The following is a 19,578-nucleotide window of genomic DNA, read 5'->3' on the forward strand; positions in this document are numbered from 1 at the left end:
GTAAATGCCATATTTGGAGAAGAACACGTTGCCTCTTAAGAGATGCCTGGTTTTATGGGAGAGGTTCATAGAGCAAGCCAAAGAGAATGTTCTGTGGGAGGAACTCCTTCAGAAGATTCCTTTGCTGAGCTTGGGTTTCAAATGCCCAGTAGCCGCACACTGGATGAACTACTGAAAGCAACAACAATTATTTATTTCATGTATGTCCGTGGAAAATTTCTCAAAACCCCCACTTCTGTCTATTGCAGGAGGCAAGGAGAGAGACTTGCCTGCCCCCCGGAAAAAAAGATCCAATTATCTCTCAAGAAAACTAATTTTTGTGTTCATAATTGATGTGAGTCATCATGCTATTATGCTGCTGAAGGTGTCTCTTAGTTAGCATGGAGCAGACCGTCCTCTCTGCATGTATGTATGGATCAGCCCTCGCAAATCAATCACCAGATAGAAATTTCGTACAATCAATTGTCATTAGGATGCATTTCAATGGAGACTGAGAGTCTTTAGGGAATGAGACATCAGTTATATGTGATCGTGCCTATGTAAATGAAACCGAAAATTCATTATTTACTTCTGTCCTGCTGCTCCACCAATGTGCCCAAAGCGTGAATAAAAGAACAACACATTATAGAGATAGAAGCACAATTATTGAAAACCACCTAAAAACAGTGAGAGTCTACCTATGAGATAACCATCAGCAGATGTTACAATTGGCAGCATTTAAAGCATTGGAAACATTGTCCTCAATATTCGTTTATTTTTGGCATTTGTATGCTGCCTCTTAACATTATGTTCTCTGACTTGCAATAAATAGTAACGTTCCCCCTTGTTTCTCCCCTAGAGCAGTGTTTTTCAACCACTGTTCCGCGGCACACTAGTGTGCCGCGAGATGTTGCCTGGTGTGCCATGGGAAAAATTGAAAAATTACTTTATATATTGTCAATATAGGCACAGAGTTAAATTTTTTAACATTTTCTAATGGTGGTGTGCCTCGTGATTTTTTTCATGAAACAAGTGTGCCTTTGCCCAAAAAAGGTTGAAAAACACTGCCCTAGAGCAATCCTTTCAGAAAACGACAACAATGGAAAACATAAATGATTGGGAATTCAAATTATGCTATTGCACATGCAGGAACTCTATAAAGTAGGGGGGCTACAGGTGGGCTGTTTAGTTGTGCAAAATTTGGTTGCTATCCTGCACTTTGTAGTGTAATTATCTAGTGTCAGTCTGCTAAGAAAACTGACTGGAAAATCACACTTAAAAGTGAGGGATAACAACCACTATCTTGCAAGATCATGTAACCTCTGTGTCAGCATATCAGGGTAAATAAGCAGGCAATGTTGAGCAACTTTGGTGCATCTTTTGTGCAAACTTAATGACAGGAATGCTCAATAAACAGTGAGCCTGAAAGCTCCTTAAGTCTGACCCACTTCAGGCTAAGTGATGCCCAGTAGACGTGAAATCCAAACAAAAATAGTCCCCTCATTGGATCTCCAGGATTCTATTCATATACTGTACAGTAATATTTTCATGATAAAAACTGTGCTTTCCTCTTAAATGTGTTTCTTTTGAGTTTAACATCATGTGCCTGTTAATCTTTCCCAAATTGATTCTTTTAAACTCCCTGATCGTTCATTGACTACCTCTCTTCCAGAACTTCTAATGGAAACCTGTTGGTTAGATGTTTTCAATTAGCACAAGTTCATTCATAAATCAGTTCTTCAGTTAAAGCAGCCGAATGGTTGCCTGATATAATTTATTTTCCTGATTTGGCCTAATTGACCCTGAAAACTGAAATGGCGCTTCTGAAGACAAGTAGGAAGGTTTTACACACTGCTAAAAGAGAGAGAGAAAATGCTCTATTATTGCAACATTTCCCTCCTTCTGATGCCCTCAGACTGGTACGTAGAGATAACTTGTACCTGTGTTCAATATAACATGTGAACAAGTCCAATGGGAGCAGGGGAATGTGGGCCTACCGGAGATCTCTTACACACAGCTGACAAAAACACAGATTAGGCTCCTGGATTACTTACACAGAGTATGAAGGCAAAGGAGAGCTTTTGTCAATGTGTGTGTGAGAGAGAGCATGTGTGTACAGGCAGGGGCGTAGCAACAGGGGAGCGATGGGAGCAGTGCGCTCCCGGTGCTACACCTCTGGGGGTGACAAGGAATGTGGTTTGCTGGCGCCACCGCTCCAGCGCCATACAGATGGTGCCGGGATCCTCTGCTCATGGCTGCAGAGGATCCCGGCACCGTCCGTATGGGGCTGAAGCACTGGTGCCGGCAACCCGCTACTTGGACACATGCGCAGCATCACTACGTACGACACATGCATCATACATAGCAATGTCCCACCCCCGGGTGCACGTTATGTTTGCCGCTCCGGGTGCCCAAGCGGCTGCCTAATAATAATAATAATAATAATAATAATATTTATTATTTGTACCCCGCCCATCTGGCTGGATTTCCCCAGCCACTCTGGGCGGCTTCCAACAGAAACCAAATACAAAAATATCAAACATTAAAAACTTCCCTAAAAAGGGCTGCCTTCAGGTTTTTTCTGAATGTCAGGTAGTTGTTTATTTCCCTGACCTGTGATGGGAGGGCGTTCCACAGGGCGGGCGCCACTACCGAGAAGGCCCTCTGCCTGGTTCCCTGTAGTTTTGCTTCTCGCAGTGAGGGAACCGACAGAAGGCCCTTGGCGCTGGATCTCAGTGTCCGGGCTGAATGATGGGGGTGGAGACGCTCCTTCAGGTATACAGGACCTACACCTCTGTGTACAGGCACATGAGCTTACACAGCTACACATGCTAAGGTGATGATCCTTAGAATGCAGAGTGTCTCCGTTTTCACCTAGAAAATGTCTGGTGGCCTGCATGATGCAACAGGTGCAGTAGAAACCATCTTCCTTTCTAAAGACAACAGGGCAGACCTGTACAGCAGGCTGATTTAAATCCAGCTGCATAAACAACGGAGTGTCTTTTACAGGATTAGGCCTCCTGCCTAACACTGCTTCCCATAAGGAAGAAAGCACCATTAAAAAGGCCATTGATCCCCTTTCAAGAGAAAGATGCCACGTTTGTAATTTTTGAAAACATTCAGGCTTTAAAGCCCATTCTCCAATCTCTTGTCCCTGGCTTAGGCTTTTATCTCTGCACACCTGCACACCATTGTGATTTGTTAGCGTTTTGTACCCACTTAATGATTGCACAGGTGCGAGACATGGAAGAATCAGCCCATTGATCTCTGCTGCTGGCCCCATCTCCGCGAAGCGTACATCCCCCACTCACATTTCCTCCTCCCTCCCTCCCAACACAGCTGTTTCCCCACATCTTTGTTGCATAATTACACTTTGGAAATGATAGTGTAATTAAGCACACTTAAATCATTACCATAATTAGGACCTGTATTGCAATTATTAAAAAAAAAAGTTATGTAACTATGTAACCCCAATAAAAGCTGAAATCTTAACTGGAAGGTATTAGAAATTAACGTAGAAGAGCAACATTTCCTACATGGTGTGTGCGTGTTCCTTTCTCATCAGGAACAGGAAGAGCGAAAGAGAGAGACAGGTGACAAGAGAGACACTGTAACTGAACAAATCATAAGGACAACAAAGTGGCATTAAGCTTACATTACTAGGATGATTACAGGCATAATTGGAAAATACAGATTAAACCTTCAGCTTTCTCAGTAATTAAGGAGCAATTCCTTAGGGGCTGGTCACACAAGCCAATTTTGTAGCTCCACAGTGATTCTCTATGACTATGTTACACATACAAGAGTTGTGGGAATTGCTTGGATACAAAAACAGCTCCAGAAATGGAAACAGTCCCCTGAAGTTCTCAGGAAGTTCTTTGTCTCAGGACTCAGCTACACAGCTGAAAATAAAATGTTTTAAATGTGTTGTAAAGTGCAATATATAAATGCGACACTAAATGGCGATAGTGAGCTATGAAAAATGCAATGTATTTTTCAAAACTTTTTTTATATATAAAAAGCATTTTCATAGCACATTTTAAAATGTGTTTTGAGTCCACCTCTGTCTCTGGCCCTGTCTCTCCGTCGCTCTCTGTGTGTGAGAGACAGAAAGAGATGGGGAGGGCAGGGAAGAAGAAGAAAATGTTATGTACTATTGTGCCTCTTTCTTCGAACTATAGTTTGAGGGTCAGAATCTTCTTTTTAAAAAATCATTAAAAAGGGAAGGATGTCAGGTTTTTGCATTTCAGCTTTCTTTAATAAAAGGTACTTTTTTGTGCCCTAGGGAAGACTTGTCTCTTCCTGACAATCACTGCCAAGACCCCATCTGAACTTGTCAGTGTAAAATATGTAGCAACTGGGCTGTTCTTCTGAGCTGGTTGTCAAGAAAGATGAATATGACAGAAGGATATAAAAAGCAAATTGATACTCACTCCCCTGCCCAAGAATTATAGTCTGGCTTAGGACATCTGGAAATTAGGTGGCATATGATAAAGTGCACAGTTCATAAGATTCTCTTTTCAGGCTCCTTTCCACTGTCATTAGCTATACATTATGGAATTAACATTGTCCTCAAGATTTCAATCTACAGCACGGAATAAGGTAATGCTAAGTATAGGTAAAGTGTAAAGGGATCCCTGACCATTAGGTCCAGTCGTGTCCGACTCTGAGGTTGCGGTGCTCATCTTGCATTAATGGCCGAGGGAGCCGGCGTACAGCTTCCGGGTCATGTGGCCAGCATGACAAAGACGCTTCTGGCGAACCAGAGCAGCACACAGAAACGCCGTTTACCTTCCCGCCAGAGCGGTACCTATTTATCTACTTGCACTTTGACGTGCTTTCGAACTGCTAGGTGGGCAGGAGCTAGGACTGAGCAACAGGAGCTCACCCCGTCATGGGGATTTGAACCGCCAACCTTCTGATCAGCAAGCCCTAGGCTCTGTGGTTTAACCCACAGCGCCACCCGCGGCCCCAATTCTAAGTATAGCTATATTTAAATTCCTGCTTCACCATATTTCTTAGAACATGGGTTGCCAACCTATTTGGTCCAGTGCGTGCATTTCGAATTTGATGAGTTCTGTGGGTGCCAGTCACAAAATGGCTTCCATGGGGATATGGTGTAAGCCAGGGCTTTCTCCCCATGCAGAACTCACTGGAACTCAGTTCCAGCACCTCTCAGATTGCTCACCATTGCCATTACAGTGGTACCTCAGGTTACAGATGCTTCAGGTTACAGACGCTTCAGGTTACAGACTCCGCTAACCCAGAAATAGTACCTCGGGTTAAGAACTTTGCTTCAGGATGAGAACAGAAATTGTGTGGCGGTGGCGGTGCGGCACTAGCGGGAGGCCCCATTAGCTGAAGTGGTACCTCAGGTTAAGAACAGTTTCAGGTTAAGAATGCACCTCCAGAACAAATTAAGCTCTTAACCCAAGGTCCCACCGTATAAGAGAACAAGGGAGGCATTCATGGTGAGCTCTGGCACCTCTTTTTCTAGAAAAATAGCAAAATTAGGGACAGTGCTCTTCCAACCCCAGACAGCCTCACTGTTTACTATGGGATTTCAGCTGTGTCCCGCTGGCTCTGATTGTGGAGATACAGCTGTTAATGGCACAAGAATCCAGTTTTCCCAAATGCCAATTCCAAACCTAGGCTGCCATCCTTTATCCACTTACCTGGCATTCATCCTCATTAAACAAAAGTGACTGACTTCTGAGTAGACATGCTTGCCATTATGCTGCAAGTTAACTATACATTGATTTCTGCATGAGTGCCTGGCTTTAGGTCCTGCACAGCAGCTGATATGCTGAGACCTCTTTGCAAAGTTTTTATGTTTTGCATTTGCCACCCGGGGAGGGGATTATTATACATCCTCCCATATTATTGCACAGTATCATCTGCAGAAAACAATATCTAGGGGTCTAGGGATGATCTGAACTCAGACAGACACACCACAGGAAAGATGCATCTTGGCTACAAGCTGGCTTATCTCATCTCACGGAAATCACCTAGAAGGGTTCCTGCACATTTTGCTTTATAACTTTCCTTTCAGTAAGGCTGTACTTTTATTTTTAAAATTGAAAGCTTTGAGTCTGCGGCCTAGAGTATCAACGAAGGTCTTCAGAGGTGCCATGGGACCCACAGACAATGTGCTGACAACCCCTGATTTAGGATTCACCAGCAGTTAGCCATTTTAGCATGCCAACACAAGCACACACTCAATCCTTTTGGAATAGCACATAAGAATGCACGACTAAAATGCATCCACAAAAATTACAAACACAGATAACATTTACAACTTAATAAATTCACAGAACTTAATCTTCAGACAGTGGGGATAGATCACCAGTGCTGCTAATTCCTATTTGGAAAATTTGCATCCTGAATAATTACCACCTGGAATAACAAATGCTGTGTGAGGCAGACTGGATTGGACAGGTGATAAATATTTGCACATCTGGTAGTATTAAAATGGGGGGGGGGAGTGTGGTAAATCAAAAAGATCCACTGAACACCACCCCACCACCTGTTCAGTTCGCCTCATTTGCTTATTTTTGTTTCTTTCCCTTGCAACATTACAATTATGTACTGACATTCTCCTTCCATTGGTGGCTGGCACAGTAGGCTGGGTGTTACTTACATGGCCCCACTCTATAACCACATGGCATGCTGCTGATAACTGAGAGAGGAGGTTGGTGCGGTGCAGGTGCAGTGGCAGGAGTGACAGATTGGCTCTGCTGCTGCTCTCGCACTGTGTTGACCTTCCTGCCACCTTGTCTCTCACCCTCTCAGTTACCAGAAGTGACCGCAGCATTGGGAAGCCAAGTTAGCAATGTCTCTGCTGCTTTGTCCCGCTGGCCACTGCTATATTTTTCACTGAAGTTCTTCAAACTTTTCTCTGCCCTTCTCTGCCCAGGAAGATCAAAGGTAAGGCCACAGCATCAATAAAAGGGACACCACATTTTCTTTATGTGGCAGAGGAAAGTGAAGTGAACAACAAAGAGCAAATGTGTGACACCGTCACTGCCAGTAGGTGTAGCATTTAAGGCCACCGCTTGCAATGCTGAGTGAACATAAGAAGCTGCCTTATATCAGATCAGACAATTTAACCATCTAGCCCAGGACTGTCTTACTCTGACCGGCAGTGATTGTCCAGGGTCTTGGGAGAAGGTGTTTCCCATCACCTGCAACCTGAAGGTTCAGGATAAAGGGTTAGGGTGATGGGGAAAACCTCATATGGGTCGTAACAGTCAGGTCAGAACGGGAACAGCTCTAAATTTCAGGGGCTCCGCAAACTCTAAGCAGATGGAATAGACTGCCAGTTCACAGCAGCATAGGAAGCTGTCTGAGGCCAAGTCAGCTCATTTGCACAGCTGATCTAGCTCAGTATTGTCCACACCAGATGTGCAAAACCCTTGGCTTGCCAGATATTGCTGAACTACAATTCCCAATGGTCAAGGGCCATAGATGATGTAGTTCAGAAATATCAGGAGGGCCAAAGGTTAGCCACACCTGGTCTATACTGACAGGTAGCTGTTGGTCAGGGCTCTCTTCCAGCACTATGTGAAGATGCTGGGAATTGAAGTTGGTACCTTCTGCAAGCAAAGCAGATGCTATACCACTGAGCTATGACCCTCCCCCAAGTTCCTTGGGGGCAGAGACCTGTCTTCTTGTACTCTGTAAAGTGTCACACACACAGCGTGCTGAAGGCACTGAGCACACAAAAACTGGGAATGATGAATGAGAAAAGGTTATACGTGGGAAGGAAACCACTCCTTGATTCTTTGCTTGTTTCTTTCTCATCCTCAAAAGAAATACTGTAGTTGTAAAGTGAGCATGAGGACCAGAATTTTATAAAACTATAAAGAGAATAGAAGCATGAGCTAAATTGCTCTGGAAGCATTCTGTGAAGTATTCTTGGCATCTTGGAGAGCACTTCAAATTTAATTTTAAATTTAGTGAGCTGTAGAGTTCCTGGCAAGTCAGACTGTCCTAAACTGATTCTGCCAGGGTCTTGTATAAATGTGTAAATGATTATGTTATTCATTTAAATGTAGATCAATTTTCCCCCTTTAAGACATTAATCTCTGATATGGAATAGCTAGTGAATTGGAATAGCGTATATTGGCATTAATTTATCCCACCAGCATTAAGATGTGTGTGTGTGTGTGTGAGAGAGAGAGAGAGAGAGGGGAAGAAACTGGATTTACACTACCATAACTTATACAAGTAAATTCTGCAAATACACAGCAAAATGATTTCCATGTTCAACAAGACATTCTGAATTAGACCGAGAAGAGACTAAGTGTGCTTCCAGATGGGTGTTTATTGTGAATGAGTACTCCTCATGCTGGCAAGTCTTTTGTCGTGCCCACACAATGTTGTTGGCACCCAAATTCCAGTTGATGTTTCCCCCCATTTAATTCCGATTTATTTTTTCAGGGGAAAATCTGGTAAGAAAAAAAGAACATGTTGCCAATGACCTATCTGTGTTAGGTCAATGGCCCGTTTGCAAATTATGCTCTCAAAATATTTTACAACTGTCAAACAAAGTGCAATGTTTGAAGCATCATTTGAAAAAAATAAACAAATCTTGTTAGGTTCAAGCTGTTGGTTGATCTCCTGATAGGTAAAGGTAAAGGGACCCCTGACCATTAGGTCCAGTCGCGGACGACTCTAGGGTTGCGGCGCTCATCTCGCTTTACTGGCCAAGGGAACTGGCGTACAGCTTCCAGGTCATGTGGCCAGCATGACTAAGCCGCTTCTGGCGAACCAGAGCAGCGCACGGAAACGGCGTTTACCTTCTCAGCGGAGCGGTACCTATTTATCTAATTGCACTTTTTGGGGTGCTTTCGAACTGCTAGGTAGGCAGGAGCAGGGACCGAGCAACGGGAGCTCACCCCATCACGGGGATTCGAACCGCCGACCTTCTGATTGGCAAGCTCTAGGCTTAGTGGTTTAACCCATAGTGCCACCTGATGGAAAGAACCAATTTGTCCCCTTTCTCTCACTTTCTCCAGTAGGCGGCGCTATACATTTCTTGAAGAGGAAGAGAAATGTAACAGTCATGTGAAAATGTTTCCCAGTGTCACAGTCAAGGCAGAAGAAAGATCATAAGTCCAGAACTCACCTTGCAGCGCTGTTTTAAGGATTGCAGAGATGATAGATATGAAGAACTATATAAATGAAAATATTTACTGTAATCAGGCACTGGGGGCATCTCCTGCATAGAAAATTTCATGCACCTTGATGCAGACATATGATTCCTACATGAGCAAGGATTTCCCCCCATGTAACCCCAGAGAGGACCCACTCCACCGCCTCATTTCTCTTCGTGCATAAAAGAATGTGAAGGTGGCATGTGAATAAATGTGACTGTTTTCTAGAGGACTTGCTTAGAAAAAGAATACATGAACTAGTCTGAAGACTAAAGCTGAAATGAAACCCACAACACCATTCACATTGAAACAAATTTTACAGAACCACTCTAAAGTTTATATAAAATAATATATCCTACCTGCGTAACCTTTTCAGTTACATTGTGTGTTCTGTCTTTCACTTTGGGTGCAATAATTGTTTTCTCTGAAGATGGTGGCGATGAACTTTTTTTTTCATTTTTGATATCAGAAAAGTTCAGAGTGAGCTGGGGGATCTTGTTGATGGTGCTGTATTTGTTGAGGTTTGAATCCGATGTAGATCCTAATAGACTTGACTTGATATGGTTAAAAGGACCTAAAAAAAAAGAGAGAGGCCGGAGGGTGGGTGTCAGTATTAAATAACTCTGTGAAGAAATATTGAGGGACTACAGAAAGTGGCACCTAACACTGCAATCCTATATGTGTCTACACAGAAATAAGTCCCATTGAGCTCAATGGGGTTTATTCCCAAGTAAGTGGGTATGGGATTGCAGCCCCAAACAGGTAATGCCATGCCTGTAATGTAAAAGACTTAATGGCTCAGAATGCTAGCCTTGTAGCTTAGAACCTGCCAACACTTGCCTACTTGATCCATTTCAAGCATGTAGGTTGCAAGAATAAATTGTGAACTGCTGCAGGCAGATTTTGAAGAAGTTCAAATATCCCAGGCTACACTGAGGGCTTGTCTGTACTTCCACTTGTTCCATGCCTAGAAAGAATGTGTCTGAGAGGTTTTCAGCTTGTCCCGTTCTTCCTTGGCATGGGTCCAAGCAGTTTCTCGTTTGCCTCACAGCTTTCCCTAGGAAAACACGCTCTTTACTGATGAATTGGAACAAACAGCAATCTATGCAAAAACTGATTGCTGTTTGTTCCGATTCAGCAGCAAAGAGAGGCTGAGCCATGGATGAGGCCTCATATTATCATGAGCTTTTAAATGCAGGAACACAGGAACCCTTTTAATATGCAGTGTCAATCCAGAAGTATTTCATGGAGATTAGACAACAACAACAGCAACAAAATAATAGGTCTGTCAATGACCACTAGTCATGTTGCTATATATAGTAGCAGAGGCAGTATGCTTCTGAATACTACTTGCTGTGGATCACAAGATCACAAGTGGGGAGAAGACTGATTGGGCATCTTTCAATGGCCACTGTACTGCATTATGGGAAAACACAGTTGTTTTTACCATGTGGACCTGATCCTGGCTAGCTTCCGTCTGTGGCATTTGGGCACCTGTCAGTGGTGTGGTAAATGGATAGAGTTGGACTAGGTTCAAATGCCCCTTTAGCCATTAAGTTCAAGAGTGAACAATCTCCCTCTGTTAACTTATGCACAGAGTTGTTGTGTGGACAGAAGAAGGGTGAGGGAAACTGTGACAAGTATATACTTCCCTTGTACCTAGATGTCGAGATCGGTGAGAAAAGCCACACAGCACAGTTTCTTCTAATCAGCATTTGTGCTCTCCGAGCACCAACTGAACAAACACTTAATGGATTAAGATGTCCCATTTGGAAATAATGGGTTGGATCTAACATTGCATGAGCCAAAGGCAAACTTTCTGGCAACCTTCCTCCCTAAAGCCCCTCTCCTTCAAGTTTATTTGGAGGGTTGGGGAGGAACACTCTGAGTTGTGCCATGTGGGACTGCTGTGGGAAGGAGGAATTGCTCAAAATCAAGTACAGGAATCTTGCAGTCCGCTGACACAAGATTATTCTACCTGATTTGGGGCAATGCTCCCCTCCTATTACAGCCTAGGAATGCCAACAAAAATGGAACAGAACATAGAATTGACTGCAGTTCACATGTCTGTCAGTAGTCAGGAATAGAAATCAGTGAAGTGAATGCAACCAATACTTGTTCACATCGTTGTTGTTGTTTAATTACAATACATAATCAATGAACTTATTCATATTGTTTTGACATTACCTTTATATTGAAATGAATGCCAGTTACGTGAGTTACATAAATAGTTGCATAAGCTAAGTGACTTATGTAACTTAAATAGTTAAATAGTAGTCAATGAGACCTATAACATAACATTGGTGGAAACCGAATTGTAGCAGAATGGAAACAGTGCTGATTGTAATGACTATGAGTCAGAACGGAAATTGCAGCCTTCTTACATCCCCATATGACACAACCATGGTGTTTGGGAGGTGTCCTCACCCCCTCCCCCTTTTCAAGGGACACAGCGAGAAAGAGAGGAAGGGAAGTATCTGTTGCACCCACAGCCTTCCACTGATGCAACTTTGGATACAATCCAATGGATCTCTCTTGGCTCTTTGTGCTAAGCTTGCATGATGCACAGCAAGAAAGGGGAAGACAGATACACTAGTGTCTTAAATCTGTTTTCTAAATCTGTTATGCCAAACATTGACTCAAATTAACAGTTGCTTAAAAAGAACACAGACAAAAGTACAATGTCAAGTACTTTAAAACCAACACCCACTTACAAATATTACTTCACTTACGGAATAGCACCATACTATATCTAAACCACTGCTGATGGACACAAGAAGCAAATGTGTGGGCTTCATAAACCAGTAGTGATGTGCTGCTTACAGACCTTGGCTCATGCAGGCCATGCACTTTCGACAGGAGACATTTTACTGAGTACACAAACTTTCTACAACATGCATGAAATTGTGAAGAGGCCCCAAAGGTGCAAAAGGCCTCTTTCTTTCTTTCTTTCTGCCCCGCCTCCCCACTTCCTGACTTGGCTCCCAAACGTAGGCTCTAAATATAATTGTTTAGTTCAGTTGAGTGATGCCTTTGTCCCGGAAGGATTTTATTTTATTTTAAAAGAAGGTGTGTTAAGAAAAACATAATGAACTGGATCCAAATTGTATACATTGATGCAGAAAAGGCTCTGTTTGGTTGTCTTTTAGGTTCATTGTCCTGGTGAAAAGGACCAATTCTAGAATGTACTGAATGTGATTAAGAATGCTCTCTGCGTGAAATTGCAAATGAAGTTCATGCATGCACATTTTAAGACTACAGTAAGCTTAAACCATACCCCCTGCCATCCAGGAGCGTGAAACTAGTTTTAAGGAGACAAAAGAGGAATAAGTGAAGAAAGCCACAAGGGTCCAGATTATTAATTAATTTGCTTGACGTGTAAAAGGCAAAACAGGATTAGATTTTAAATCTATCATTGCTATTAAGGATCATTCTGAGCCAATTTTTAAAGTACTTTTGCAAGTTCATCTCTTGGAAACTTAGGCGTCTGATTTTGCCTACATAAGGTTGGTAGCATCCCAAGTTCATCTATATAAACGGGCAGCAAAAGCTAAGCACTTATAAGCCCCATTGATTCCAATGGGAGGCAGCATTAAGCACACATTCCGCTCTCCCGTTCAAATCAACTGGGACTGGTGCACTGAACCATGCTGATTTAAAAGAGCATATCCATAGTCCGCCCAACCTTTCGGAGCTTTTGTTGATGACTGTAATGATTTCGTGGCGAGAGCAAAGGGAATTGTGATGCATCCATCAAGCAAAATTTTTACCATGTGCCCAGCCCAATAGAGACCAGCATGAGAATGTTGCATTTGTACATTTCATATAGCAGGCAAATTAACATGCCAAAGGAATGGGGCTCTCGAAAGCACTGGACAATAAATTGTACGTGTCTACATTACCTTTGACATTACGGCCATTGTCTGATATTCAGCAGGGTAAAGAAAAGCAGAGGGGAAAGACAATGAACTCTATATCCAAAGACTCAACATTGGTTATTTTTGAAAGTGTATATATATTTTTATTGAAACTGTTACCCCCAACATATGTTCAAAGGGCACCAATGTTTATTTTATGGAACCTACTAATGGGGAGGGAGGGGTAAGAAGGCCTTCAGTCCAGAAACTCTCATATCTGGCATGATGGCATACTGGAAAGCCCCCAATTTTGAGAAGTTACTGCTTGAAACCTGTCTGGATCCAGGCCTGTGTTTGTAGCAAACTGATGATGGGCATGATCCAGCCAGTTACACATATTTAACAGCCCCACTCTGTAACCACTTCAGGATCTATGTAATCAGTAGACCAATGTAGAATGTGTTATAAATTATTATATAATGCATTGTAGTAGATCAGGATCGTGTGTCATATCCATAGCTGACTTTGAAAGTTTGAAAACTACAGTTAGGACTATTAATGGGGACTGGGAAGGGAGAAGCCACTAATTAATTAATTAATTAATTAATTAAACTTGTACACTGCCCTGTACAAGTTTAATTAAACTGCCTCCCTTTTCATTTTCATGTACAATTCATGGAATCATAGAACTGTAGAGTTGGAAGGGACCCTGAGGATCATCTAGTCCAATCCCCTGCAATGTAGAAATATGCAGCTGTCCCATATGGGGATCGAACCTGCAACCTTGGCATTATCAGCACCACGCTCTGACCAACTGAGCTATGTCCAGGGAGGGTATATCGTGGGATCTATTGCCTCAGGTGCCAAAATCACTTGGCCAGCCCTGACTGACTCTGATGGACTTTCAGTACCAGGAAGAAACCATTTTATTATTACAAGCTAGCTAGCCAGCCTTTTGTTTGTTTGTTTGTTTGTTTGCCCACATTTTAAATCCATGGTAGAATTGCTGTTTTATTCTGTTCTTTATTTCTTGTGCTTATTTTGATTTTGCTGTCAGTTTTAGCATGATTTCCCCATGCTGCTGCAAGGAAATTATTATTGTTTTAAGCTGAAGGGCAGCCAATTTTTAGGAAACATTATTCACCAAACCAACTGGAGAGCGAAAGATCCAAGGAGACAGACTTTAACCTATAGTGGGTGGCTTATCCACAATTGGCATTCCTCCGCTTTTTCCAGGCACGGTCCACGATTTAAAGCTCTGGGTCCAAGTGCCCCATGAAAACCAACTCTTTAAAGCTCCATTGGAGCAGACGTCAATCCATGGAAAACCTCAATTAATGTTTTGTTCCTATTCAGCTTTAAAGAGCGGGTTTTTGTGGGGGAAGCTCAGGGCAAAACACACACACAACTCCAAAGCTCAGACACGGAGTGTTAAAAGGCTGGTGTCTGCCTGAAAACTAAGTTTGGATAAGCCCTAATAAAGCCTAATAAGCTGAGTAACAATGTAAACCGTCCCATTTAACTGTCACAATTTACAGGTGTTGATTTTTTAAATAAGAAAGAAATCATACCTTCACTCGCATGCCGGTCCCGAAACACATTCTTGGGATGGATGTTAAACCCCTCTATGTTCTGTATTGAAGATGCTCTCCTTATATTGCAAATACTTTCCTTTGACCGGGCATGGGTAAGTCCTGTACTGGAATGGAGCATATCTGGGTATAGTCGATCCCACTGCCGTTTTGGAGATGAATGGTCAAGGGGTCCTGATATATTCACTGGAGGTGAACATGTGCTTGGCTGGATGAGCGCCTTGGTGTCGTCTGCTTCCGAAGGGCTGCAGCTTTCTTTTGTCGGGGACTTGAAGTGCTTCATTGCCATGGAGTCGTTGCTGCGTTTTGCTGAGTCCACAATCACAGCATCGGGATCTTCCTGCGGTAGGGACTGCTTGCGGTATGATAAGAGGCTCAGCCCAGGTATCTTGAACCCCCAAATTCTGCCTACGTAGAAAAGGGAAAGTGCCGGATTTTGTATATGTATGTATATGTATATGTATATGTGTACACACACACACACACACTCACTCACTGAAATCCAATGGTGTTTGCTATGTCTGAACAGGAGACCACTCTATCAAATAGAGATCAGCAAATCGGTACATATGCCACAATCCACAGGGGAACACATTCACATTGTGCACGTAAACAACCTGTCTTCTTGCAGAGTTTTCTGTGCAAAGGCTGCAGATACACCACCACCCTAACACACACCAAGTCACCCAACTGCTTGATAATCTCCCCTTCCTGAGCTCTGAAAGCATTGGTGGGGGGGGATAAGAGAGCTTAAAAAGACCACCAGTCAACAAAATATATTTTCTGATGCTTAGGAGCCAACTCCTGGTGACCATGGGTGTTCGGGCACCCAAAATAATACAGTTGTGGGGGCTGGGCACCCACAAAGTCAATGAGCAAAGCTAGAGAGAGGCAGCCAGCCAGCCTGTATGGTGTTGCCTCCGAGAGAGAAGCAGTGCAGCCAGCCAGCGAGGCACCCTTTTCTGGGGGGAGTGGGGTGGGGCTCAGATGTGGAGGCAGAATCTCTCTGCCTCCTAGTCCGAGCCCCTCCCCACAGAAAAGGGCACCTCGCTGGCTGTGGAGAGAAGAAGGAAGAGGAGCCGCTGCAACACGGACATGAGCACACCTGCACATAGTGTATGTGATGTCACACACACAATGCGCCATGTTGTGTCCATTTTTGGAGGAGCCTGTATTATGGCAGCAGGCACCATAGGGTGAGATTGTGCCCCCGTTCTGATGGGATGAGGGAATGTTTGTTCTTTCATATGCTGACTCTTTGTAGTTGAACAAAAGAATATCCACTATGATGAAATGACTTAATACAGGACCAATGGCCTGTGCAGTGTGTTGCAATAAAGTGAGACATCCCTTGGGGGGGAGGACCCCCACAAAGACAGAGGTGTGTGATTGCTAGATTAAGTTGCTGCTCATGTCCTTAAACAAATAATGTGGGTCTGTGTCATGGCTACAGTCCAATTCTATACATGCCTTCTCCAAAGCAAGCCTTATTCAGTTCAAGGTCCAGTGTATGCTGAATTGCAGCTTTAATTAATGTTTCTGATGTTTTCAGCTTTAAATTGGAAAGCTGAGCCTCTAGGAAAGACAACCAATAATGTAGTGCAGTGTTTTTCAACCACTGTTCCGCGGCACACTAGTGTGCCGCGAGATGTTGCCTGGTGTGCCGTGGGAAAAATTGAAAAATTACTTTATATATAGTCAATATAGGCACAGAGTTAATTTTTTTTAACATTTTCTAATGGTGGTGTGCCTCGTGATTTTTTTCATGAAACAAGTGTGCCTTTGCCCAAAAAAGGTTGAAAAACACTGATGTAGTGTATCTGTTCCCACACAAATAGCTCAGTTGGTACAGCATGAGAGTCTTACTATCAGGGCCATGGGTTCAAGCCCCACGTTGGGCAAAAGATTCCTGCATTGCAAGACTAGATAACCATTGCGGACCTTTCCAAGTATACAATTCTAATTAATTTTGTTTCACACAAAAAGGAAGGAAGGAAGGAAGGAAAAGATGTGACATTTATGCCCTGATCCAGAAACTTTGGTGCACGAGTGGGAGTGGGAGAAATTCTCAGGATGACTTTCACAAGCAGGGAAAACCCACACATCCCCTCTGGCACACTTGCTACTGTACAAATGCTCAAAAAGGCTGTGTGGTGCCTCCACCACCTCCCTTGATCTTAGCCAAAAGGCCAAGAAGCGGCCTCCCAATGCCCCAAGGGCTCCAAAAACTTAAATTCAGGCACAGCAGGTAGAAGGCACTCCCAATCTCATGTAGAACCTATTTTCCTTTGGGAACTGGGACTACAAATCCCAAAATCCATAGCGGCAAACTGTCATTCCATGCATAATTTCTACTAGGGAAATGACTCACATCACATCATCACACCACTCCACTCAACTCACCCCAATGTATGTTTTCTGGATCTGTTACAGAGGAAAGATGAAATGGAAGGGATCAACCAGAATCGATGAAGATACAAACTGCTCAGTTTGGGCTGAAATAATTCAACTGGGGTGTTTGCCCTGGGTGAGGAAACCTGCTTCCGTTCCCACAACACCCCCCAAGTTCTCAGGGTTTGTACCTGAGAGTACACAGAAGTGAGTATGCCATCCACCCTGTGGCCTAGCTGGCACAACACAGTAAGCCATACTATGCCTTACTACTACGCCCATGAGCAGGGCCGTCTTTAGCATATGCGCCTCTGGGATGCAAAGATCTGCCCAGCTCCCCCAAATTATTAGGGAAGCCAAGGTTGTTGACCTTTTTATAAAGGGGGGGGGTCGAACTCAAAGTTGTTGAGCTTGCCTGTAACAACGACACAGCAGAAAACACTGCTTTTGTTTCCTGACTCTCTGGGAATATTTGACGCTACGGAGTAACAGAGCAACAAAGCACGGGGGGGGGGGGCAGGGACTTCTGCTCCATTGCTTTTCACTGCAAGCTGATCAATAGGGACTGGTATACAGTAGGTATACATTTGGCGCCCCCCCCAATCCAGTGCCCGGGTGCCCCGCACCCCTTGCACCCCTGGGTAAAGACGGCCCTACCCATGAGCTCCTGGAGAGGACCTCATAGCTACTTTGTTCCTCAACCGGCCTTTTTTTTGTACTCCAGTGTCATGCTGATACAAGGGCACCAACTCCTAGTCCCTTTGCCCCTCCCAATAAAATGTTTGAGAGGGCTGCCCCCCAACGTGGATGGACATTGCTCCTTCCCTGTGAGAAAGCACCTCGGAAGAAGACAACTGCCGTCCAGCATTCATTCCCAGCTCCTCTACTACTCCTGCCCACCACTGCCCTGTTGCTGGGCTTGGGGTGGGGAGTGAGGTAAATAGAGGCAAAAAGTTGGAGTAGTCTAGTAAAAAAAACCCATAACAAACACCTGATTGCTTTAGAATGATGACTATGGGGTCTAATTGCTATGGGAAAGTTGTTTCAATCATTTGATTGGTTGTTTATAAGATAAGAGTTCATGTCACTGTACACCACTTTGCAGCCTCTCTTAGATTTTCAGGAGGCTGACCCTACATATGTTAGTATTCAATCAAGACCTAGCTTTTCACTTGAAGCCTGCTTCTTCTACTTTTGGCTATCTGTGAGGTTTAACATCCAGTTTAGGAACCGCTTCTTAAATTTCTGCAACAGAATGGCAAAATCGGTGTTCTTTCTGAATTGAAATAAAATACTTAATTGATCATCAAGATGATGGACTATGCTGAAATGGCAAAATTGACCGGGAGAATCAGGAACCAAGAAGACAAGAAATTGAATAAAGAATGGGAAAAGTTTACAGACTAGCTTAAAGAGAACCATCAACATTTAAAAACGTTAGCAGGACTGATATAACACTTGTAATGTATGGAATTTATGGTTAAAATTGGATATAAACAAAATTTGGATAAATATTATAAGATGCAGTAGGAAAAGACTTGCAATGGAAACCATGATGGGGCGAGGGGGGGAAGTCTAAGGATTCAGGGAATCCTATATATGTACAAAATTGATTTTATTTGAATGTAAATGATATATGAAAAAAACTGAAAATAAAAATAATTTTTAAAAATGAAATACTTAAATGAGGTACAACTACTCTATTCCATAGAAGCCCTGTATGTGCAATAAATAAAGAGTTTTCATACAACTCCTCACACGTTCACTGAATGAATGATGGGGAAGAACAATTGTATTTCCTTGCCATACACTACCCAGAAGAGTCATGGCTCAGTTCCAGAGCAACTGCATGCAGAAAGTCCCAGGTTCAAACCCCAGCCTTTCTAGGTAGGGTTGGAAATGTCCTCTGCATGAAACTCTGGACAACATCTTCCAGTCAGTGTGACAAGCTCCTGGGGCAGAGCTGCTACCTGAGTCCTTTTGCTCTTTGGTTCTACATCGAGCAAGGAACCCCACCAGGTAGCAGCCAATCTCATCAGCGTTTTGCCCTCTCAAGCTTTAAAGGCCATGTGTGTTTGTGGGGTGTGTAGAATAGTTGAGTTTGGATAGGGATGCTTGAGGGATTGGATCACTGCAAATTCTGATGCGAACTGACCTGATCTGCACATCATGAATGAACGAAGGTATTTGACAGCTTTCACACTTCCTAAATGTTCTGACACTGTTCTCAGCTTGAGCAGCTCATCAAGATAAACTTTACAATGCATAATTTGAGAAACAAATAAATTTAGAAATGCATATTTGGTGAGGAAAATGCATTTTAGATTACATATTTAATCATGAATTTAAAGATGAATTTCTGGGGGATGAAGAAGAAGAAGAAGAAGAAGAAGAAGAAGAAGAAGAAGAAGAAGAAGAAGAAGAAGAAATTGTAGATAAATGCAGATTTTACAGGCGGCTGATTCATCCGTTCCTAGCCATGGAGTATGCTTTAAATTCATGCTCTCTGCGCCCAAGTGAGAAAAATAATCCCAGGATACCAAATGTCAATATCTGTGCAGATGCTTTATCTATCTACACTGCAGACTGATGCATGTTTGG

At 43.2% G+C, this 19,578-nt stretch overlaps 1 protein-coding gene across 8 annotated transcripts in view; it reads right to left on the bottom strand.

Annotated features, from left to right (window-relative positions):
• The window catches only part of KCNH7 (potassium voltage-gated channel subfamily H member 7), a 271,437-nt gene that overhangs the window by 65,060 nt on the left and 186,799 nt on the right, over window positions 1-19,578 (bottom strand). For 3 of the 8 annotated variants that reach the window (XM_033166070.1, XM_033166053.1, XM_033166061.1), the window contains exons 4-7: window positions 14,566-14,994; window positions 13,040-13,060; window positions 12,415-12,438; window positions 9,497-9,711 (exon numbers count right to left, since the gene is read on the bottom strand). In XM_033166070.1, coding sequence (XP_033021961.1) covers window positions 9,497-9,711; window positions 12,415-12,438; window positions 13,040-13,060; window positions 14,566-14,994 — 689 coding nt within the window. The remainder of the gene's footprint in view (window positions 1-9,496; window positions 9,712-12,414; window positions 12,439-13,039; window positions 13,061-14,565; window positions 14,995-19,578) is intronic. The other 5 variants (XM_033166087.1, XM_033166112.1, XM_033166104.1 and 2 more) reach the window with 3 other exon arrangements.

Source organism: Lacerta agilis, chromosome 1 (genome assembly GCF_009819535.1).
Source record: "Lacerta agilis isolate rLacAgi1 chromosome 1, rLacAgi1.pri, whole genome shotgun sequence".
Taxonomy (NCBI): Eukaryota; Metazoa; Chordata; class Lepidosauria; order Squamata; family Lacertidae; genus Lacerta; species Lacerta agilis.